Source organism: Marmota monax, unplaced genomic scaffold (assembly GCF_021218885.2).
Source record: "Marmota monax isolate L192 unplaced genomic scaffold, Marmota_monax_Labrador192_F-V1.1 WCK01_AAM20220418_F8-fsc00019, whole genome shotgun sequence".
In the NCBI taxonomy this organism is placed as follows: Eukaryota; Metazoa; Chordata; class Mammalia; order Rodentia; family Sciuridae; genus Marmota; species Marmota monax.
This window is the reverse complement of record NW_026695242.1, coordinates 14,752,443-14,773,560: the sequence shown is the minus strand read 5'-3', so window position 1 is coordinate 14,773,560 and position 21,118 is coordinate 14,752,443. Positions and strand designations below refer to the sequence as shown.

The window sequence follows — 21,118 nt, the reverse complement described above, 5'->3', positions numbered from 1 at the left end:
ATCCTTTTTAAAATTAACTGACTATAAGGGGTTTCTGTTTCTGTCTTCTCATTTGTAAATTAGATTTCTCAGAGAGTTGTATAGATTAAATAAATTAATGGCTCAGAATTTCTGGAATCTGATTTCTACAAGCATGATTTCACACACTTTAAATTCTTAACAGCAGCCACCAAAAAGCAAAATGAGACTGGCAGATTTTTCAGCATATGATCATAGCAGATTTGGGATCGAGAGGGAACTATGGTGGTGACTTCTAAATGTTTTTAATCTGAGTATTGCAGAATAGCTCATACTCAAGCCAATTTTCAGTCAAAATAAGGTGTTTCTGCACTCCATGGATTCATTTTCAACACATCAAGTTTCGAAACAAATTTTTACAAATGAAGAACTCTTTTTTTAATGGCAGTAGACATGCACTGGAGGAAGTCAAATACCCAACTTATGGGATTTTAGTAAGCATGCTCTATAATTATTTTTGAAAATATAGCTATATAAAATCAGGTAGAAATTAATATTAGATGAAATAGTTTAAAAGAATGCAGAGCAACGTTACTGATATTAAAACATGAGGTAACAACTTTTAAGTTAAAAACAAACAAACAAAAAAACTTAAATGAGGAAGTCTAATGATTCTATTTTTAGATACTCGTTCTCTTTTTTCTTGTTGTCCATGCTACTATCCAGGCTTCAGCCTGGCTTTATTATTGCAAGCTGTCACTTCTGACTAGAAATGGGATAGTACCAAGCACTACACAATAGCTGCTTCCTGCACTATCCTCATCTGGACCATGCCCCAGCAATGACTGCCCAGGGATAACTAATTCTACCAAGCCAATAATCTATCAGTAGTCAGTTCACAGTCATGGTCATGATCCTGTGTTTTTACATTCTTGTCCCAGCATATATGCAACAAAACCACCATTCTCATTTTACTTATTTTATTTCAACAAGGCACCTCTAAATTCATTCAAACACTAATATGAAAAGAGAAACAAAAAAGGAAGATGTACATGAAAACTCAGGTAATAATTGGGAATGTGATTAACTTCTGTCAAAATATAACTCAGAAACAGACACAGAAAAACAGAATAGAAAGCTCTTAAGTACTGTTAATCCAAACAATCCTGGTTTTCCAATTTTATAGAACTTTTTTTTGGTGGGTACTGGGCTTTGAACCCAGGGGGCGTTTAACAACAGCCACATCCCCCAGCCCTATTTTAATATTTTATTTGGAGACAAAATCTTGCTGAGTTGCTTATGGCCTCAATAAATTGCTGAGGCTGGGGCTGAACTCACAATCCTCCTTCCTTGGCCTCCCAAGCCACGCACCAGCCTGGCTACAACTTTTGATTTTTATCTGGCTCAGCCTATCTCAGAAGGTCTCACATTTCAAATAAACCTAGTTTTAGGGTGAAATGTTTCTTTCTCAGAGACTAAAATAATTGGGACTTAACTTGATAGGTTAATATTGGTCGAAAATGGATGTTTTTCCACCTTAAACAAGTTCATGGAATTAAAGAGTGTAATGGTAGAAATGTTAAAGGTCATTTAATCAAAACTAATTCATTCCGTGCTTAGAGGACCTCCATCCCATCATAATACCTCTATAAAGCCTCTCTCAAAAGCCAAACAATGACAAACCTTTCTGTACCTTATCACTAATACTCTTTTTAAAATTTGTTCTAATTAGTTAACAGTAGAATGCATTTTGACACAACTAATACTTTTTTTTTTTGAGATAAAAAATAAATAGCAGCAAAAGCAGCTTGATTTTCCCTGTGGAAGAAAGATATCCCATAGTCATCTTTTCTAATATCATTTATTTAAAATAATAGTTTAAGAAGTCATCATTGGCTGGGCAGGGTGGAATACGCCTTGTAATCCCCATGAGTTGGAAGACCAAGGCAGGAGGATCTCAAGTTGAAGACCAGCCTCAATAACTTAGGGAGTCTCTACACAATTTAGTGAGACCCTGTCTCAAAATAAAAAATAAAAAGGGATGGGACTGGGGTTGTAGCTCAGTGGTAGATCATCCTTGTGTGAGGCACTGGGTTCAAATCTCAGCACAACATAAAAATAATTAAATAAAGATATTGTGTCCATCTACAACTTAAAAAAAAATTTTAAAAATAAATAAATAAAAAGGGATGGAGATGTGGCTCAGTGTTTAAACATCCCTGGTGAGGGATAAAAAAGCATATGGGAGGGGAAGAAAAATACTACAAAAAGTAAGTTCTATTATACATTGACAATAGATTGTACTGTCAGCTGAAAAGGTTTATCTAGCACCAGTTGCAGAGAAGACAAATAAGATTGACGAAAGACTGACAGGCAGACAGGGGCCAACATATATGTCCAATGAGTATATGAATGTGAAGAAGAGAAATGAGTTACAAATAGTCAATAAAAAGGTTTAATACATCATCAACTAAAAAAGGGAAAATAACCTACTAAGCAGTATCTAGATCATAACTCTTTGATATATCATTTCATTTCATTTCGCTAACAACACTGAAGTAGATGGTACTGTTTCAGCTGAGAAAAACATTTACAAAATAATTTAGCCTCTCTCAATGTCATATAGCTAACAAATGGCAAAACTAGGCTTTGAAACCATGTTTGCCAGAAATTACATCAAAATGCATATTCTTGTCAGGCATGTGGCATATTCCTGCAATCCCAGCAACTCGGGAGTCAGAGGCAAAAGAGAGCAAATTTGAGACCAGCCTTAGCAACTCAGTGAACACCTGAAGGGGGAAAAGGGAAGCTAACACAAAAACACAAACAAGCAAAAAACCTCTCAAAATACAAAAACTTGGGGACTTAGAGATATATAGATCAGTGACAAAGTGCCCCTTGGTTTGATCCCATACCTTTTCCTTATGATCTGTATTGAGTAAGATATCTACTACTATAAAAGTCTATGATTCTCTAAATATACTTCCTTATCATTGATTATGCTGTCCCTCCTGCCAATTTCTGCATTATTCCTCTTCACTTCCATCATTCAAGTTTTACCTCCTTCATGAGACTTCTTTAACCATTTTGATCACTACTGACATTTTTGCCTTTGAAGTCATCACTATGCATTTTGGGCTCCTTACATGCACTTCAAGGAAAATTTAAAGATAAATAAATAAATAAATGTATAAATTCTTGCCACAGATTATGAACTCCTTGAAAATAATTCAAGACTATTAGCCATAATGGTTAGTGTGTGCTTGTAATCCCAGCTACGGAGAAGGCTGAGGCAGAAAGATACACTGATGTCCAAGAGGTTGAGGCTGGCCTAGGCAATGTAGTGGAGATCCTATCTCAAACACACAAAAAAATTACTTTGCTTTAAAAATGGTAAAGCAACTACAGGGTGTAATGAATAGGGAAACCTCAACAGTTAAATAATTGTTAAATGAATGAAGTTTATCTTGAAGTTTCTAAAACCAGACATTTCAAAATTTTAAGGGTAAGTCAAATACAGTCTAAGCATAAAATTTCAATTCAAAGACTCAGGGGGTAAGGCAATAATCTATTCAGCCTCAGCACTGACCTTTAAGCTGTACCCACCTTCCTCAACTATACCACAGGTACCCTCTTGAGGAGTAGATAAGTTTCTACATGCTAATATGAAATGAACTTCCAGAGATTCTTATAAATTCCTACAAAATACACCTTTCACTACCAAGTTCAGTCATCACAGCTTAAAAAAAATCTTTGAAAAAAAAATATAGTACTGGTAAAATTAATGGTGGAATAGTAGTAACATGACACCATGAAGTGCACAAATTTAAGATTAATTATAGGATAGAAATATATATTAACAAATTATGAGTGTCTCAGGTCAAATCCCCATTTACACACAGGAATGTATTATAGTGTAAAAACACCTATTTGTACCATAAATTGGAATGAAGGTAAAGTTTGAAAAAGCAAGTGGATTTTTTCCCCAACCCTCTAAAGCAATAACAACATAAGGTTCTATTTACTTCCTCCTGTAAATTATTTATAATATCATCATAATACCCTATAGAACAGAAAAGCTTATAAGCAAAATATCAGTGGACCATTTATGTCAAATATTTAAGCATAGCTGCTACTTAAATATTTAAATTGTGGCTAGTTAAAAACAAATAACCAGTTTACTTTTCACCTTGGCTAACTGGGGGCTAAATTTCACCTCACTTGCATTATCTTATCTCAGTTGTAAAACAATTTGAAACTCCATAGGGCGTTAATATAAATTAAGAGAAAAAATACACATACCTCTGTTATACTCCTCTCCCCAAACTATTGATAAACTTACCTTTGACAAATGTTTGAGCTATTTTTAGTAAAGCAAATGTACTTAGCAAGAATTACTTTAAGGATATTCTGAAATTACAGGCAATAAATAAATATGATCAACAACGAAATTATGTATTAAAACTGACCCAAAACTAGGCTGATGGCATAGCTCAGTGGTAGATGTTTGTTTAGCATGTGGCAGGGCCCTGGAAAAACAAAAAGACTACAGAAATTATAGCTATAAAGATTAAGCATAATTAGGACTCTTCTCAGTTCAAGTTTAAGCCACCTTTAATTCAGGAGCTAAGGAAATTCTCAGAGGTTTGTTCTACCCATTTCCTCTTCCTTCAACCAGCAACATATGGTATGGTATCTGGTATTCAGTATAGTGGTACTCTATAATAATAGAAATTATGGTATATCTCTAACTTATTTAACTTAGTTCATTATGACTCAGGGCTTCAAGTAAGACGATTCCTTCAGTTTTAGGATGGTGCAACATTATTCCAGGGAAAATCCCTCAGTACTACAATAACTTTTAAAACTATATAGTGATAAAAATGGGGTATAATTTTGGACATCCTCCATCAGTTTCTTATGGCTTTAATTAGTGTCTTTTATATTATTGCTTTATTACATTTAAAAGGAAAGAGGAATGTGATCCCTAGAAAATACTAGACTAACAAACCAGACCAAACCAGATTAATTGATATGAGTCATATACAACTTCAGGTGAGAATCTCTTCTGTATCCTCTATGAAGCAACCAACCTGAAAAATGCAGGCGTGTGCATGGCCAGTAGCCAAATTCAGGACAAGCTGATTTCAAAATCATGTTAAAAGTTGAATGTTCTATTTCTTTATCAACCTTTTAAATTTAATTTTATCAAAAGTACAATCCAATTTAATAAGGTTTTTTGGACTTCTGTGATCATATTCCAAAGTAAAGCAACAACACTACTATAACAAAAAAAGTTATAAAAAAAGCATCTTTAAGAAGCAAAAATTTGTTTTCCTTCTTCCCAGCCAGCTGGGTGTTGGGGGAGGGGGAACAACACCAGTAGAATCTGCAGAGTTCCCTCCTACTTCCTCTGTTTTTCCCTTCCCCCTCTGCTTCAAAGAAAGTTAACTGCAACTAGGCATGATCAGGAAAATTAAAAGGAGGAAGTAGAAACTATTTGTGTGCACAGGGAAGGGAAACACACAATACCACACTGTGGGCTGAGAATGTAGTTAAGTGGTAAAGCACTCACCTAGCAAGCATTAAAACCCTGGGCTAGATCCCAAGTACCACCAAAGAGCAACAGCAGCAGCAAAAAAAACTCAACAAAACAAAACAAACACCATGGTTGTTGCTTCAGTGACCTAATTAATATGCATTCATCATACTGTTTGTAAGATGTTGGTTCAACTTTTTTAGTAAATTTTCTTTCCATAATACTGAAAATTATGATCTCTAATGACTGCACCCCATGTCAACTAAAAATCTGACCAGATCAAATAATTTAAAACATGCAACCTTAAATTCATTGCACTAAAGTCATTCAGATAGAAAGGGGTAGGATTCAAACCAATTATTTAAGAGTGAAAGGGCTTGTCTTATTAATCCTGAGTCACCTATTTTCTAACCATTTCCTTACACACATAACACTAAATGTACAGATCATCATTTTGAATTTAAAGAGGGGATATAAAGGAAACATATTGAAACAGAATAAAATGCTGAGTTCTCAAGTAAAAAGGTGGTAGATGGGAATTATCATTGTAAAAACGTTTAATTAGATTCACAGCAAAGTATTTTTTCTGGGAAATTTTTAAACAAAACATAAGTACTTATCACTCTTGATCCAGAATGCTAACCATTACACTATGGAACATATTACATACTTATCACTTTTAAAAATCATACACAAAAGCCATTTCTAAAGAAAAGATTTCTCCCCTCCTACTTAAGAAGTTTATAAAGGATAATCAGAACCCAGACCAGAAAGAAACTGCATCATGAAATTTAAAAAGTGAGAAAAACTGGGGTAATAGTTAGAAAGCTTCTAGTGTTCCCAAACTCCCTTTGATTTATACAGGGTAACCCTTTCAGGTTGAGATAGGTCAAGGAAATATTTACAAAATCTAAGCCAATAAAAGCTGCCATATTTAAGATACCAAGGTTTAAAGTATTGCTTGGACAACTGGTTAGAGGAAAGGAATTCTGGAACAAAGCCTATTCAACAACATGAACTCTTAAAACTTGTTCCTTCTAGAATAAATGAATGAGTAAATAAATAAATCTGAAAAATTATACTGAGCCATTTTTGGCCTCCATTGCAAATATTCATTCATAATGCTGAAACAGGTATCTATATCTTTTATAAAAGGAGAAAATGCTTTGGTACTTTAACATGATTAAAAAACAAAACAAAACAAAACAAAACACAAAACAAAAAAAAACCACCCAGATACAAAGATGAAAATGTTTTTAGAAAAACTCTCTTGTAAACCATTAGTTACTACCAACTTTTATAAAAAATTCTAAAACCCAAGTGCTACTAAGGTTATTTCTTTCTGAATTCACCTTTTTTGGGAAGCACAAATGATTAAAATGTCAAGTGAGGGTACAGATCACTAGTAAAGCACTTGCAGAGCATAAAGAACCCCTGAGTTCTATCCCCAGCATCAAAGAGGTAAAAGAGTCAACTGAAGCACTTCACTCTGGGAAGATACATATTCTTCCATGTCAGAGGCTGATTTGCAAATTCTATTAGAACTGAAGTCTAAATAACTTCTGAAGAAAGACAATCATACATTCTTACAATTCACTAAACTACTCTTACAATTCACCAAACTACTTAAGACTTTACCTCTTTGGCCTTTATTATTAAAAAAAAAAAAAAATTTATCACCATCTTCAAGTTTTGAAATGTTAGGGGAAAAAATGCTGGGTTAGCACATTCTTTTAACCATTATAATTTTAATAAACATGTTGTACAGTTTTAGGCCACCTGGCAAGAGTTTATTTTTAAAAGTAATTTCTACATAACTATTTCACTTCTCTAAATCAAATCCAAGCTGAAACTTCCTTCCACAGTGATAATAATGCAAACACAGAATTAAAAAATTGAGTTGGAAGGTTCCTTTGATTTCACTTTGACATTCAGAAATAAAACAAATGATAGTAATGCCTATAATACACTAAATGGCATTCATAAAAACAAAATAAAACCCAAGGGAAAAGCTTCCATAACTCCACTGTAAAATTGGGAGTTGGCTATGATTTTTTAGCTATAACAGTTATAAGTTAAAAAAAAGCTAAGTTCAAAAAACAAGGGCATTCAAAGAAAAATATCATGAAAATACAAAAGCATAGCTATGTAGACTTCAAATTAAGAAAATAACACCACAAAGAATCATCATCTCACGTTGGTAAACCTAATAACCTAGTTTAATTCCCTAAGTATAACCCCAGCACAACAAATCACTGCTCATTAACTCAAGGCCTTGTTCTTTCCATGGAAACAATGGCTCTATATTTTATTTTTTGAAAAATGGTTAACTAGTATGAAATGAAATTGCAGAATTAACTTTCCACTCCTTAGAGGGGAAAAAAAGTTAAAACTACTTCCCTGACCAATGCAATTGCTGTGCTACTTTAAGCATATAACTAAAAGGAAACCTACAAAATAAATATTTAAAGTCCAAATGTACAAAGAAAATTCTGTTTTTTTTTTTTTACTGCTAACTTAAAACATTAACAAGAACTGTACTAGAAATTTTAAAAAAACATTTAGGTTAAATTTAGGGCTGCAGCTGGTAGCTCAGTGGTAGAGCATTAGCTTAGTATGCAAGGACTCTGGGTTTGATCTGTAGTGCTGCTACACAAACAAATAAATAAATCTAATAGTTTATTAGAAAATATTTTCCAACTAAATGTATTATAATTAAGCTATTAAATTACTCAATTAATGACAATCTAAAGGAAAACTTCCCCTTTAAAATGAACTGCTCTTATGTTAAACTGATATGTATGCACACAGTAGACACTAACACCACTAAATTACATTAATAAACTTCATTCTTAACCTTTAAAGTTGGAGACAAACATAATTCATACTAATATCAGACCAGTTACTTTCTATCATTATTTAGAAAGTAAAAGTTTTTCTTGTTCATTTCTTCATTCCTAGCTACAGACAGAAGGCTGTATGGTTCATAGTAGGATCTCAGTATATATTTCTTGCCAGAATAAATCATTTATGCTAAAATAAAAATTTATTGAATGCCTTGAGCTCTGTGTACATCTAAGATGTTAGTTGAAACTTAGTATATATCTAAACATGAATCAAGTTAAATCAGCAGTTAACTTTTAAAATAAATCTAAAATTTCTTACCTGGTACAGCTGAAAGGCACTATCTTCTGTTAAAAAATCCAGTTGTTTATCTATAAGGAATTCTACTGCGGTTATTGAACTGGGTATACTTTTTTCAACCAGGGGTTTGAAAGTCTGTCAAGAGAAAAATCAAAACAAAAAGTTTCTAATGGCTATTTTCTAAGTTGTATTCTCAAAATGTGGTATGATAACCACACAATATATTAGTGTCATCAGCACATGGTGTAACCTAAAGTAATGCTTTTATCCATACATTAAGAAATTGTGTTTTTTAAAAAAGGAATGAAGTATAACTATATGGAACATGAAAAAATTACATATTAAGCTCATTTTTTAGTTTTAAAAAGAATCCAGTATGGGTGTGTGAAAAATTTTAATATTAAAAAAGAAATTGCTTTTTCAAAGAGTAGGAGCTAATTTACCCTTCTTTTTAAAACTATACATAACTATTATTCTTTATAAGACAGTAATAATTTCGATTTTGTATTTTTCTAGCTCATTCACATTGAAATTTTAAAGACCAGGAAGCATCTGTTCTTTTAATCCCACCCCTTGTACTCTCCACCCCTGCCCTTGCCCCAGGCACAAATAAAAATCCAGTTATTTCATTGAAAATAGCATTGAGATAGGAAGCAGTATTTCTTCCTATTTTCAATACTTTTTTAAAAAAAGTGATTCCAAAGGTCATGTGATTCTTTCAAAGGCTTGTCTTTTATATAATGGAATGCATTCATATTTTGGTATGAGGATGGGAGAGATGCAGAGGAGGAAGGAAATATTAATATTATGTATTTTTAATTATGATCACATTCACTTTCATAATAGTAAAGGTTGAATAAAACCTAATTGACATCAAGGTATTATTCCAAAAACTCAAAAATAAAAATTCCATCATTTAAAAACACAGCAGCTTCACTATAAAAGAATCAAAGTTGGAAAACAGAATCAACCAACTCGGCTTCTAAATTACCTCTAATATTACCCAAGAAATGCTTCTTACTACAAGGCAATTTCTATGACCATTTAAACAAAAAGCTTCTAACATGGACAGTAAAAATCCCCAGGAGTTCTGAAGCCATTGTGTTTGCCTATTATCTCCTATCTTAAAGAAATACAACATCTTGTTAATCACAAGTAGTACACATACTCTAGGAAAAACATTTCAAGACTTTTAGTTTGGAATGGCTCTTAAGGAGTAAATTTCTATTTAAGAAATTCCTAAAATGATTTTCAGTGTGATTGCAATTGTTTTGTTGCTAAAAACACATGAAAATAAACAAGTATTTTAAACATGCCTTCTTTTCATACTACCTACACAATAAACATAATATCTTCTCTTAATTGAAATAACATGGAAACAATGTTCAGGGATTCGGGGTACAGCCCAATGATAGAACATGTGCTTATTACCATGACCAAGGCCCAAGGTTCCATCCACAGACAGCTCCCCACCACCACCAAGGGGGAGGGAGTATGAGGGGGGAGCCCAAACCTCTTACATACCCACTTACTTTCAGTATTTATGATTATAAAACGTATTCACAGCAACATCCTCTCTTCCCAAGTCCTAGGCTAACCTTTTAAGTTCTACACATTTATGAGAAATATTTTATTTGGGGGAGAAATTATATTTTCAAAATAAAAATGCCCACATTATTTAGCTATCACCGGCTACTGTTGTCATCTAATATTTTCCATTTGCCAGGATTAAATTCCAGAAATTATCATTTTTATAAATCCATTCACTTTTTTTCACTTATTAAGTGATAAAGTTTTAAAGAGTACTTACTTTCATTAGACTTAAAATGTCCATACCACTGTGATCGACTAATACGAAATAATGAAGAGATACTATAATCTCTACTATGAAAAATGGTTTTTCATCTTATACTAGTCAGTTTAGCTTTTAATAAACTAGAAAACACTGGCATTTTCTCAATAGGACTTTTAATCTTTAAACACTATCAAATGTTCTTTTTCTTTTCGAACAGTATCATGTCAGGTCAACCCATAAAGGTTAACAAAAAAATGGTCCACAAACAGTATTAACTAAGTGGCTAAGGACTCAATTAAGAAGGATTTGTCAAAGAAGTAAACTTCTCAGTCTTGAGTGCCTCTAACGCAAATATTACAGGTGGTTTGCATTTCCTATCAGAGTCATATAATATGAAAAACATTGTGAAGAGAACCTGTAAGAGCTTTCCTTTTGAAGGTAGGTTAGAATTTTAGTGGTAAATTTCAAGAAGCCAAATGTAAATTGCTCTCAGTTAATTAGGAAGAAGGTTTAGATTCTAGGTTAAAATAATTTCCCAAGTTTTAAGGTATTTAATTGAAAGCCACTGTTAAAATTTTGTTACCAGAAGGGTAAAAATACTAATGACCGAATGTACTCTAAACTCAATGATCTATTTCTGATACATGAAAACTTATAATCTACAAATGGCAGTCCAAAGTATAAAATAGGAAATAAAAAGTCCATGAGCTGTAAATGTTAAAATGGAATTATATTTAAACTACAAGTTATGTTCTTATCAAGTATCAATAAATTTATAGTAATTGTTGAAGAAATATTTCAATATGTATTAAGTGAATAAGTTTGTGTGACTGATTCTATTTTATGGAAAACCAAACACAAATAACATATGAAACCATGTAGTTTTTAAAAACTGCTTTCTTAAATTGACAAACAACAATGTATGTAACCATTGTTAACTTTTGTACCCAAATTTAACATATTTCAGATACATTATTGGCATGAAAATAAAAACGCACACACTTAAATAAAAGCAAATGGGTCCTACGGTTTTTGATGATTAATCTGTAGTAAATATTTCAGGTCTAGATGCACTGGAATGTAAAGAAAATAGAACTCATGCATAACTAATTCAAGACTCTAAAGATACCATTCTAAGAGGAACTTCCACAGCCTAAGGGGAAGCAATGAGCTTCAGATGAAACTCCGGAGTAGAATGTGGCCCTAATCACAAAAGACTTATTCAAATGCTAAAAGTCTTTGAAAACTCAAGTGAAAATTACTAAAACATGAATATTTAGTTCAAACAAAACACTTTTTTTCAATTTCATTAGAGGATTGAGTTCTTTAAAGGTCATTTGTCAGTGTTGACCATACTTTTAAAAATAGTCTGACGGCAAAAGAAATAGAGATAAGAGCCTACATTTCCAGTAGGGCCTACCACACTATAGGAAGAATGCTTAGAACAACTGTATCCTGTTTGGGGCTCCATGCTGCACCACATTCCATTCACATGAGGAAGAAGTGAACAGATGAGCACTCCCCGAAAAAACATTTTTAAAATAAATCAGCTACAGCTCTCAGATACAACTCAGCTGCTCAAACAAACCGTGTTAAGGCTCACCATTTAACATTTAACAGGAAATTCACGGGAGCTTGGAGCTTATGTCTGAGTCTGCATTTCTAACTATCTCCGATTAACATTTAACAATTCCTTTTCCAAGTCAAAAAAAAAAAAAAAATCAGGCTTATTAACTACAAAAATACTGATATGAATCTCAACAAAGATAAATACTGAAGCAGAAAACAACATCTAGGCAACATTTATAAGTCAAGGTTTAGCTTACCAAAAAAAAAAAAAAGGGCTGGAGTGACTTGAAAGAACAAAGTCCAAATTCCCACCCAAGCAGGTCTATTGAAAAACACCAATGTTAGAAAACAAGTTTGGGGGTGGGGAAGGGAACACATCACGCCCCCCCAAAAAACCCAAAAGACAAACAACACCCCCCAAAAACCTACTTCTCTTAAAATTTAAACACTCCTGCCACAGCATTTTAAACAATTAAACTCCTCAGTTTCAATCTTTTTCATTGTTACTAATTACTAGGAACACAGTAACCTATCTCTAAACAAATTGTTAAAAAAAAAAATCTTAAAAACTAAGAACACTGAGGCTAGAACTATAAAAGGCAGTGACCTTAATCCTAAGGCTGAGAAGCAAAACCAAATGTAAATTAAGACAAAAGAAAGAGGAAGCAGAAAAAATACAAACCGTACTTTGTTCTTGAGAATTTTAAAGTATTTTTAAATCTCAGAAATCCAAGCCAAGGCTGTAAAGGTCAATAAGTATAGCTGCCATTTCATTTTGTTCTTGAGTGGTATTTTTTTTTTAAAAATCTATCGTAAATACTTCTTCAGTCTTCAAAAAATCACAGGCAAATGGCTCTCAAGCCAAGCATTTCTGAGTTCACTTGCAGCGGCGTCATTGTATAGGAAGAAAAGCCAAGAGCAAGAACGAAGCAGGAGCTGTAACCTAACAAGTCTCTGACGAGCAAATGACGATTTTCTGTCTGCTTCGGGCTCAGCTCTGCCAGTGATGAGGATTACAACTCGCTCTTTGTCATCAGCACTGTGGTGTTAACGACTAAGAAATCCTGCAGCTGAAGCACTACTGCATCCGCCGATCTGGGTCAGGATAATTTCTCCCGAGGTCGCTTACATAACCAGTAAGATTCTCCAAATAAAGAGAACAGCCATCCATTAGCTACAGAAAATCTTTCCCACTGTACTCTGCCTGCGTGGAAACACACTGCAGTAGCTTCCAACAGTGCAGACACTCAAATGAGAACGAGTACTTGGCTTAGGGCGCACTGAGAGAAGGGAAGAGGCGGTGCTCTGTAAACTGTAACTAATCCCCCGTCACAGGTGCTGATGGAGTCACTTCCAGCACGAGTCACATTACTGGTGATTACTCATTTGGCTGCGGCCATAGAGACTGGCTCATAATTTTAACAACAGACAAAGACAGACTAGTGGCGAGACTGAGAGCTCAAGTTTACTGTCTCCTTAATAAAGCAAATTCAAATACAAAGTTTTTGCTTTCCAGATTTACCAAGGTGAGAAAAATGCAGAAAAAAAAAAATAACTATATAACTCGCAGGTTGGCAAAAAAAAAAAAAAAAAAAAAAGCATGACTTTAAATCCGAAAAATTGTTTTTGGTGAGTTCTGAAGCAACACTTTTTAAAAATTATTTTGCCTTAAAGCTATAAGAAAACAAAAAAACTCAACTGAAAACATTTTGATGTAACAATTTAAATGTAATCAAATGACAAACAATCTAGGAGAGAATTTAATTAAAAGGAAAACAAACCAGCAGATTTAAAAAATACTGATAAAATATTTTCATTATTTATATAAACAATTTAATCTAGATAGTTCACAGATAAAGACCTATAATTTGAAAATCAAGATATATTTTCCGAATGTATTTAATATATTCTCTTAACATCCAATGAATGTGGTAATAACTAACCATGAGGCTACCAAGCACCTAAAATGATTAGTCTGAATTCAGATGTGTGCTGTATGTATAAAATACATACTTATTTGAAAAAAGCATTAATGTATTTCATGAATAATTTCATATTGACCACATTTTGAAATATTTAGGCTAAATAAAAACCTGTACTTTTCAATTTTCAAAGTAAATGATAAAAAAATTAAATTATACATGGGATTCACTTTTTCTTTCTACTGGACAGGGATACTGTAATACTTGTTTCTCACTTTGTGGCAAAGGTTTACATGATGATATGAGGCTAACTCTAGCTATTCAACAAATCAAGTACCAGAGGTAGAAACTAAGAATTTACATCTGTATGGTAAACATCAGATGATAGATAGTAATTTGTTAGTGTAATTAAATTTTAAGGCATTACAGCATTCAGAGAAATTCCCCAGTTCTGAAATAGCAAAAGAAAGTTGGCCATTCAGTCAGTTATGTTTCAGTGTTAAGATTTAACTGAGGGCTGGGGGTTGTAGCTCAGTGGTAGAGTGCTTGCCTAGCACATGCAAGGCCCTGGGTTCCATCCTCAGCACCACATAAAAATAAATAAAAATAAATAAAGGTATTGTGTCCAACTTCAACAAAATATTAATAATAAAAAAGATTAACTGAAATGTTTTCAGTTTTATTGTAAGATTATATGGAGAAACAAAGGAAATGCATGCATATATATCTATGTCACTGAAACTGAAAATACAATTCCAGTGTAAAAATAGTTCACCTATTTTTACATATATGTAGTCTTTATTAATTTAAAAATGTGCCAACTTTTGTATAGTACATATAGAACCTATTTTTATATATTCCATATGTATTACTATCTTGTCACAGAAAATATCAGGTTAAGCATTGAAAACAAGGTATTTTCAGTTTAGTATATATGGACCTGCACTTGTGTTGCTAAAATGTAAAATTTTGTTTTATTTTATAGAACATAAATGGTGCTAAAATGTAACCAGAGCAAAGTTTTGTTTTGGTACCAGGGATTGAACTCAGGGTGCTTAACCACTGAGCCACATCCCCAGTCCCTTTATATATTTTATTTAGAGACAGGGACTCATGGAGTTGCTTAGGGCCCTCCTTAAGTTGCTGTAGCTGATTTTGAATTCACCATCTCCCTGCCTCTCAGACATTGGGGGATTAAAGGAGTGTACCACCATGCCCAGTAGAACAAAGCATTGTTAATATTGCTGTCAAGTAATGATTAGATCACTCAAACCATCCTAAAAACTCATTCAGAATCATTTAATACACAAAATGAAAACATATAAAAATGAGAACTCACTATGTCATATAAAAGTTGCCAAGATCTGGGTATGGTGGCACACACCTGTAATCCCCATGACTCAGGAGGCTGAAAAAGGAGGATTACAAATTTGAGGTCAGCCTCAGCAATTTAGCAAGGCCCTGAGCAATTTAAGGAGACTCTGCCTCAAAATAAAAAATTAAAAGGGGGCTGGGGATGTGGCTCAAGCGGTAGCGCGCTCGCCTAGCATTCATGCGGCCCGGGTTCGATCCTCAGCACCACATACAAACAAAGATGTTATGTCCGCCGAAAACTAAGAAATAAATATTAAAAAAAAAAAAAAAATTAAAAGGGCTTGGGTATGTAGCTCTGTGGTAAAGTGCCCCTGGATTCGATCCCCAGTAAACTGCCCCCCTCAACCAAAAAAAAAAAAAAAAAACCAAACCAACCAACCAAACCAAAACAAACAAACAAAAAAAAAACAGCAAGAAAACTTGGCAGCCTTTTTTGGAGTCCAAAACAACAACAAAAAAATCAAATTATAAACTATCAAAATTTTAAGTACATATTATAATACATTTCTACAATTTATTATAAATAAGAGAATAAAACAAAAAGGCTTCTCCACTGCTATAAAGAAGTACTACAGAGTAAATTCTTGATGTACAAAGATGCAGAGGTACTAGCTGATACCAACAAATGCCTTTTTAATATTTAAACTGGACTTAATATTTTTACAAATACATTAATGTATGTTTGGTCTGGTACTCTGATAATAAATTTCTAACACAAAAATAGTGAAGCAATGATATGGAGAAACTGATATCAAGCATAAGTTGCCAGGTTTTATATTATATCCCCTCTTAACTCTGGAGTCAACCTTTCACACAGTAAAAGCACTAATTTGAAGAGAACAGCATTTTCATCCTTTAATCATTCTTATGCCTTCCCTGTTGGATTAGGGAAGGTAAGTGAACAGTTCTGTAATTTTTTTCTTTTCCTTTTATATTTTTGGTTGGGAGGTGGGGGTGGGATAAAAGGCTTTTTCTGGCTGCAAATCAGGCTAGGGGAAGAGGAAACTACTCCAGTTACTGCCCAGAAATACACATCTCTGACTTCCTTCCTCCTTAGCTGGTTTCTAGGTTACAAGCTGAATAAATCAACAGAGGTGAGAAAGTAAACAGAGGCTCAAAGGAAGGCAACATTGTCTGGCTATCTGAAGAAAAATCTGTTCCTTTCAATAATGTGAGAACCTTATATGTACAATTAACAGTTAAACAGGCAGTTTGGATCCCATTTATCCTTAATCAGAAAAAGAATAAATCTCTTATCTTTATGGAAGCCTAAACAACCAGTTGATTTCTCCAAGTGTACAGACTTAAGGAAAAACCCCTGCAAAAACAACAAACAACCTTTTTTTAAGGATGGGGGCGCTGGGGATTGAGCCAAGGGCTTCCATACACAAAAATCTCTGTTTAATGACCTAGCATGATAAACATTTTTTTAAAGACATATGAGTAGGAAAAAAAAAAAGATGAACAACAGTAACTAGAATTTCAATCTGATACAGACTTGGATGAAGGCTGCCATTATTTTTCTGTAAATCTATGAAAATAGATAATCACACACAAAATTCTGTATCACGGTAACCCCAAAAGAATTAAGCTTTTCACATTAATGAATCCATGTAGATCTTTCATGCAACACTAAGGACGTATTGCAGTTTCGCACCTTTAGCAGACTATGAGTTCTATAAATATTTCTTTAAGATATGGACCTCATCTTCCTTTTTAAAAACCTCTCTGCCTCAAGCATGTAGAATACCCATTTAACCAATATGTATGGGGTATCTTTTATGTGCAGGGCCCTAAGGATATAGTGGTGAAGAAAAGACAACCAAATTCCTACCCCTAGCATTGTTTATGGTGTGTATGTGTGTGGTGTGTGTGTTGGGGGGTGGGTATTGATTGAATGAACCCAGGGACACTTGACCTCTGAGCTACATCCCTAGCCCTTTTGAGATAGTCTCCCTGAGTTGTTTACGGTGACTTGAACTTGGAATTCTACTGCCTCAGCCTTTACAGTTGTGTGCCAGGATGCCTGGCAAGTTTATGGTGTTTCAGAAGGAAAAAGACATTAGTAGAGAAATTATGCAAATAAAGACAAAATTACAGACCTGCTAGGAACTAAATAACTAGAGAATTATTTAATGTTTCTTTCCTTACATTTTACATTATATCATAGACAACTGTGCTCTAGTCAAGAAAGGACTGCCAAAAGAATGTCATTTTTATTTATCATGACAAATATTTTAATGGCATATAGTTGCACTAAGAAAAACCTCTATTGATAATTCCAAACCAATGTTTAAGAAGTACAAAAACCACTCTCCACACTTTATATAATCAAAAGCATTATGGCTGAATTTTGTGTCTTTTCTTTTACTTTTTCCTCCTAGACTTTTGAATACTAACAAGGCAGTATTTAAACTATGAGAACTTTGTCATCTCTATGACTTCTCTTTCAGAAATACCCTGATTAGTCGTCCTTCCTCATAATACTGAGGTTTTAGTTATTTTTCTTTCCTTACACCTTTGTATGCTGAACCATTGAGAAAACCTGTTTTTCTTTTCACAAAAGATTAACAGTCACAAACCGTATTTTACACCTAAATTTTCACTTTCTTTTACCCTGTATTTCACACTGTTACCAGGACATACTGAAACTTATATTGGGGTGGCCACATGAAGTCAAACTAGAACTAAATGCTTAAATTTCTTTGTCAAGTTTATTCATGCTTCCTTTCAGAACCAATAGAAGCAGTAATACCACTTCAGAAGAAGATATTTCAAAACGCATTATTATAGTAATTATGTTTAATGCTGTTTTCTTTGTTCATATATATAATACTCGATATTTTTCCTTTATGCCTCTTTCAAGTTATTTTCCCTTATTTCATTTCCTATATGGCTGATAAAAATCAAGTAAGATTTGGAATTAAACAAATCTATTTTAATGTTTATATGGAAAAACAAGCAAAAAAGTTCTCAAGCTAAAACACAACAGAAAAGAGGAAAAAAAAGTGTAGAGAATTGGTTATAATTGATACAATATATTTCAATGCTCCTGTGACTTCAACAATGTTATACTACAACATGAACACACAGTCATCAATGAACAGTTTTAAAAGTCCCAAAATTGACCCAGATAAAAATGAGAGTTTAGTATAAGATACAGGTGGATTTTCAAGTCAAAGAGTAAATAAATGTGAAAATTAAATGAAAGAAAAACAAATTGTTAAAAAAATAGAACTTCAACTGGGCTTGGTACACACTTGTAATCCCAGTGGCTCCGGAGGTGGAGGCAGGAGGATCACCAGTTCAAACCCAGCCTCAGAAATTTAGCTAAGTGCTAAGCAACTCAAGTGAGACTCTGTCTCTAAAAAAAAAAAGAAAAAAAAAAAATACAAAACAGGGCTAGGGATGTGGCTCAATGGTTGAGTGCCCCTGAGTTCAATCCCTGGTACCCCCTCCCAAAAAAATAGAACTTCAGAGATTAATCTCATTTTTTACAGATAAAAGAAATGAACACTTGGAGAGTGTGACTTTTCCTGTCAAAAAATCTTATTTATGGAAACCTGGGGATTATGAAGCAATTCATTGCTGAGTTACTTTTATATATTGTATAGTATGAAAGAACTGTTTTTTTTTTTACCCCGTTTGTTGGCATGGCAGAGAACAAAGTGTTTTGCCAACTGCTACTGTATAAAACTATATACTTTGAACTTTTAATGGAGGGAAATGAAAACTGTCTATAAGAAACTGCTAAGTCAAAAAGTACAAAGGAAAAAAAGTATGACATGACAAATTTACATACGTTGTCACCTTCTAGAAAGGAAATAAATAGAGTTAGGTAAAGAAAGTAATTCAACATAAAGGAGTTGTTTTACGAAAGGAGTTGAATTATGCTTAGAAAAAGAACACCGGGAAGTATAAAACACAATAAATATGATAAAAGAAAAGGAAACCTTAAATCAATGACTATGATCCCATAGTTTTATCTTGAATCTAGCCAGTTAACAGTCTTTTTTCCCTCACCAGAGTATCTGTTACTGGGGCTGAGGTTGTGGCTCAGTAGCAGAGTGCTTGCCTCCCACATGTGAGGCACTGGGTTCCATCCTCGGCACCACATAAAAATAAACAAACAAAATAAAGATACCTAAAAAGGAGAGAGTATCTGTTACTGAGATTCAGAGTACACACAAACTTTAAGTTACTTAATTCTCTTTCCAAATTTTTACATTGCCGTTATTCTAAATAGCTACCTAATAAGTAAGTAAAGGAACATGATTTTTATTATTAATTTTCTTATAATTCTTAACCCACTTTTATAAATGATTAAAAATTGATCCAAACAGCTAGAGTGCATTGGTGGACAGGAGAGATGAGGCAGGAAGATCACAAGTTTGAGGTCAGCCTTAGTGACTTAGTGAGACCCTGTCTCAAAATTAAAAAAAGGCTGGAGATATAGTTCATTGGAAAGTGCTCCTGGGTTCAATCCCAGTATTGAATACTGGGGAAAAAAAAACAAAACAATAAAAATACATTACATAGTAGAATATTAAATTAGGAAGGGGGTATAGCTCAGTGGTAGCGTATGTGCCTACCACATGTGAGGTTCTAGTTTAAATTCCCAGCAACCCGCACCCACAACAACAACAACAAAAAATAACAAGAACGAGAAATACCCAATGGCTAGATATTAGCTCAAAGCCATTATTCATAATCTTTGATAAAAGATCATGGCATTATCAAGATATTAAAGACAGGTACCTATTAATATTTATAAAGGAGGAAAAGGACAATTTAAAAACTACACTAGAACACTTGGAACTCCACCAAAATTCTAAAGTAGATAATTTGCATAATGAAAAAAACTTTTAATACAGTGATAATTAAGAGCAAAACATACTCCTTAAAGAGTAATCTGCTTTAAAAAAAAAAAAAAGCTATGTAGTTAGTGTGGTCTTAAAGTAAGAGAGATACTTGGAACCTGATTTTAAAAATTTTTTTACCAAGATGATCTGCAATAGTTAAGTCAATGAAATATGAGCTTGATGACAGTTTTAGACGTACTTGCAGCTGGTTGAAGAGTAATGATTAATAGTATTGTTATTAATTGTTTACTTGCTGTCCCTTCATCATTGATCTTAAACACTTGAAAGCAATTTTTATTTTAAAGTTAAGAAATGATAGAATAATTAAAATATAATCAAGACCTAGATTTTAAAATGATCAAGAAAAACTGGAAAAGGATTAACCCCAAAACTTGATAATGTCCTACATTTAGGTTAAAAAAAAATCAATTACATAAGTAGAATGTAAAAGGAAGCCTATCTTCCCAGAAATTCATGTGGGAAGAATAAAAATCCTGGAGGGCTTGAATACACTAGGCCAACACATGTTATATATTTTTAAAATGGGGGAGAGCAAATCAAATTTCAAACTTATTTATAAACACACAAAGTACCCAGAAGAAGGGAGGTAATAATTCGTTTAGATTTTAAAGTGGAAAGCTAGGAATGTAGTTTAGTGGCAGATCACTTGCCCAACCTGTGTGAGGCCCTGGGTTAGATCTTCAGCACCACAAAAAAGTATTTTGTATTGGTTATATACTCTCTAAACATCTTGTTCATTGTAGACATAATAATATAAAATGAACAATTACAAACTGAAATGTATCAAAGAGGTCTACAAATTATGAAATATTAATGCCATTTGAAGAAATGCAGAATGTTTATTCCCAAAGAAGAGGTGAGAGCAACACCTCTTAAGGGGTTAAGTAATAATGGAAAAGAAATATACAAATAAAATTTCTGGGAAGGCCAATTC

At 33.4% G+C, this 21,118-nt stretch overlaps 1 protein-coding gene across 7 annotated transcripts in view; it reads right to left on the bottom strand.

Annotated features, from left to right (window-relative positions):
* The window catches only part of Jmjd1c (jumonji domain containing 1C), a 246,981-nt gene that overhangs the window by 70,143 nt on the left and 155,720 nt on the right, over positions 1-21,118 (bottom strand). For 4 of the 7 annotated variants that reach the window (XM_058577933.1, XM_046419641.2, XM_058577938.1 and 1 more), the window contains one exon: positions 8,663-8,776. In XM_058577933.1, coding sequence (XP_058433916.1) covers positions 8,663-8,776 — 114 coding nt within the window. Of the gene's footprint in view, positions 1-8,662; positions 8,777-12,687; positions 13,502-21,118 lie in introns of those variants that run through there. The other 3 variants (XM_058577934.1, XM_058577937.1, XM_058577935.1) reach the window with 2 other exon arrangements.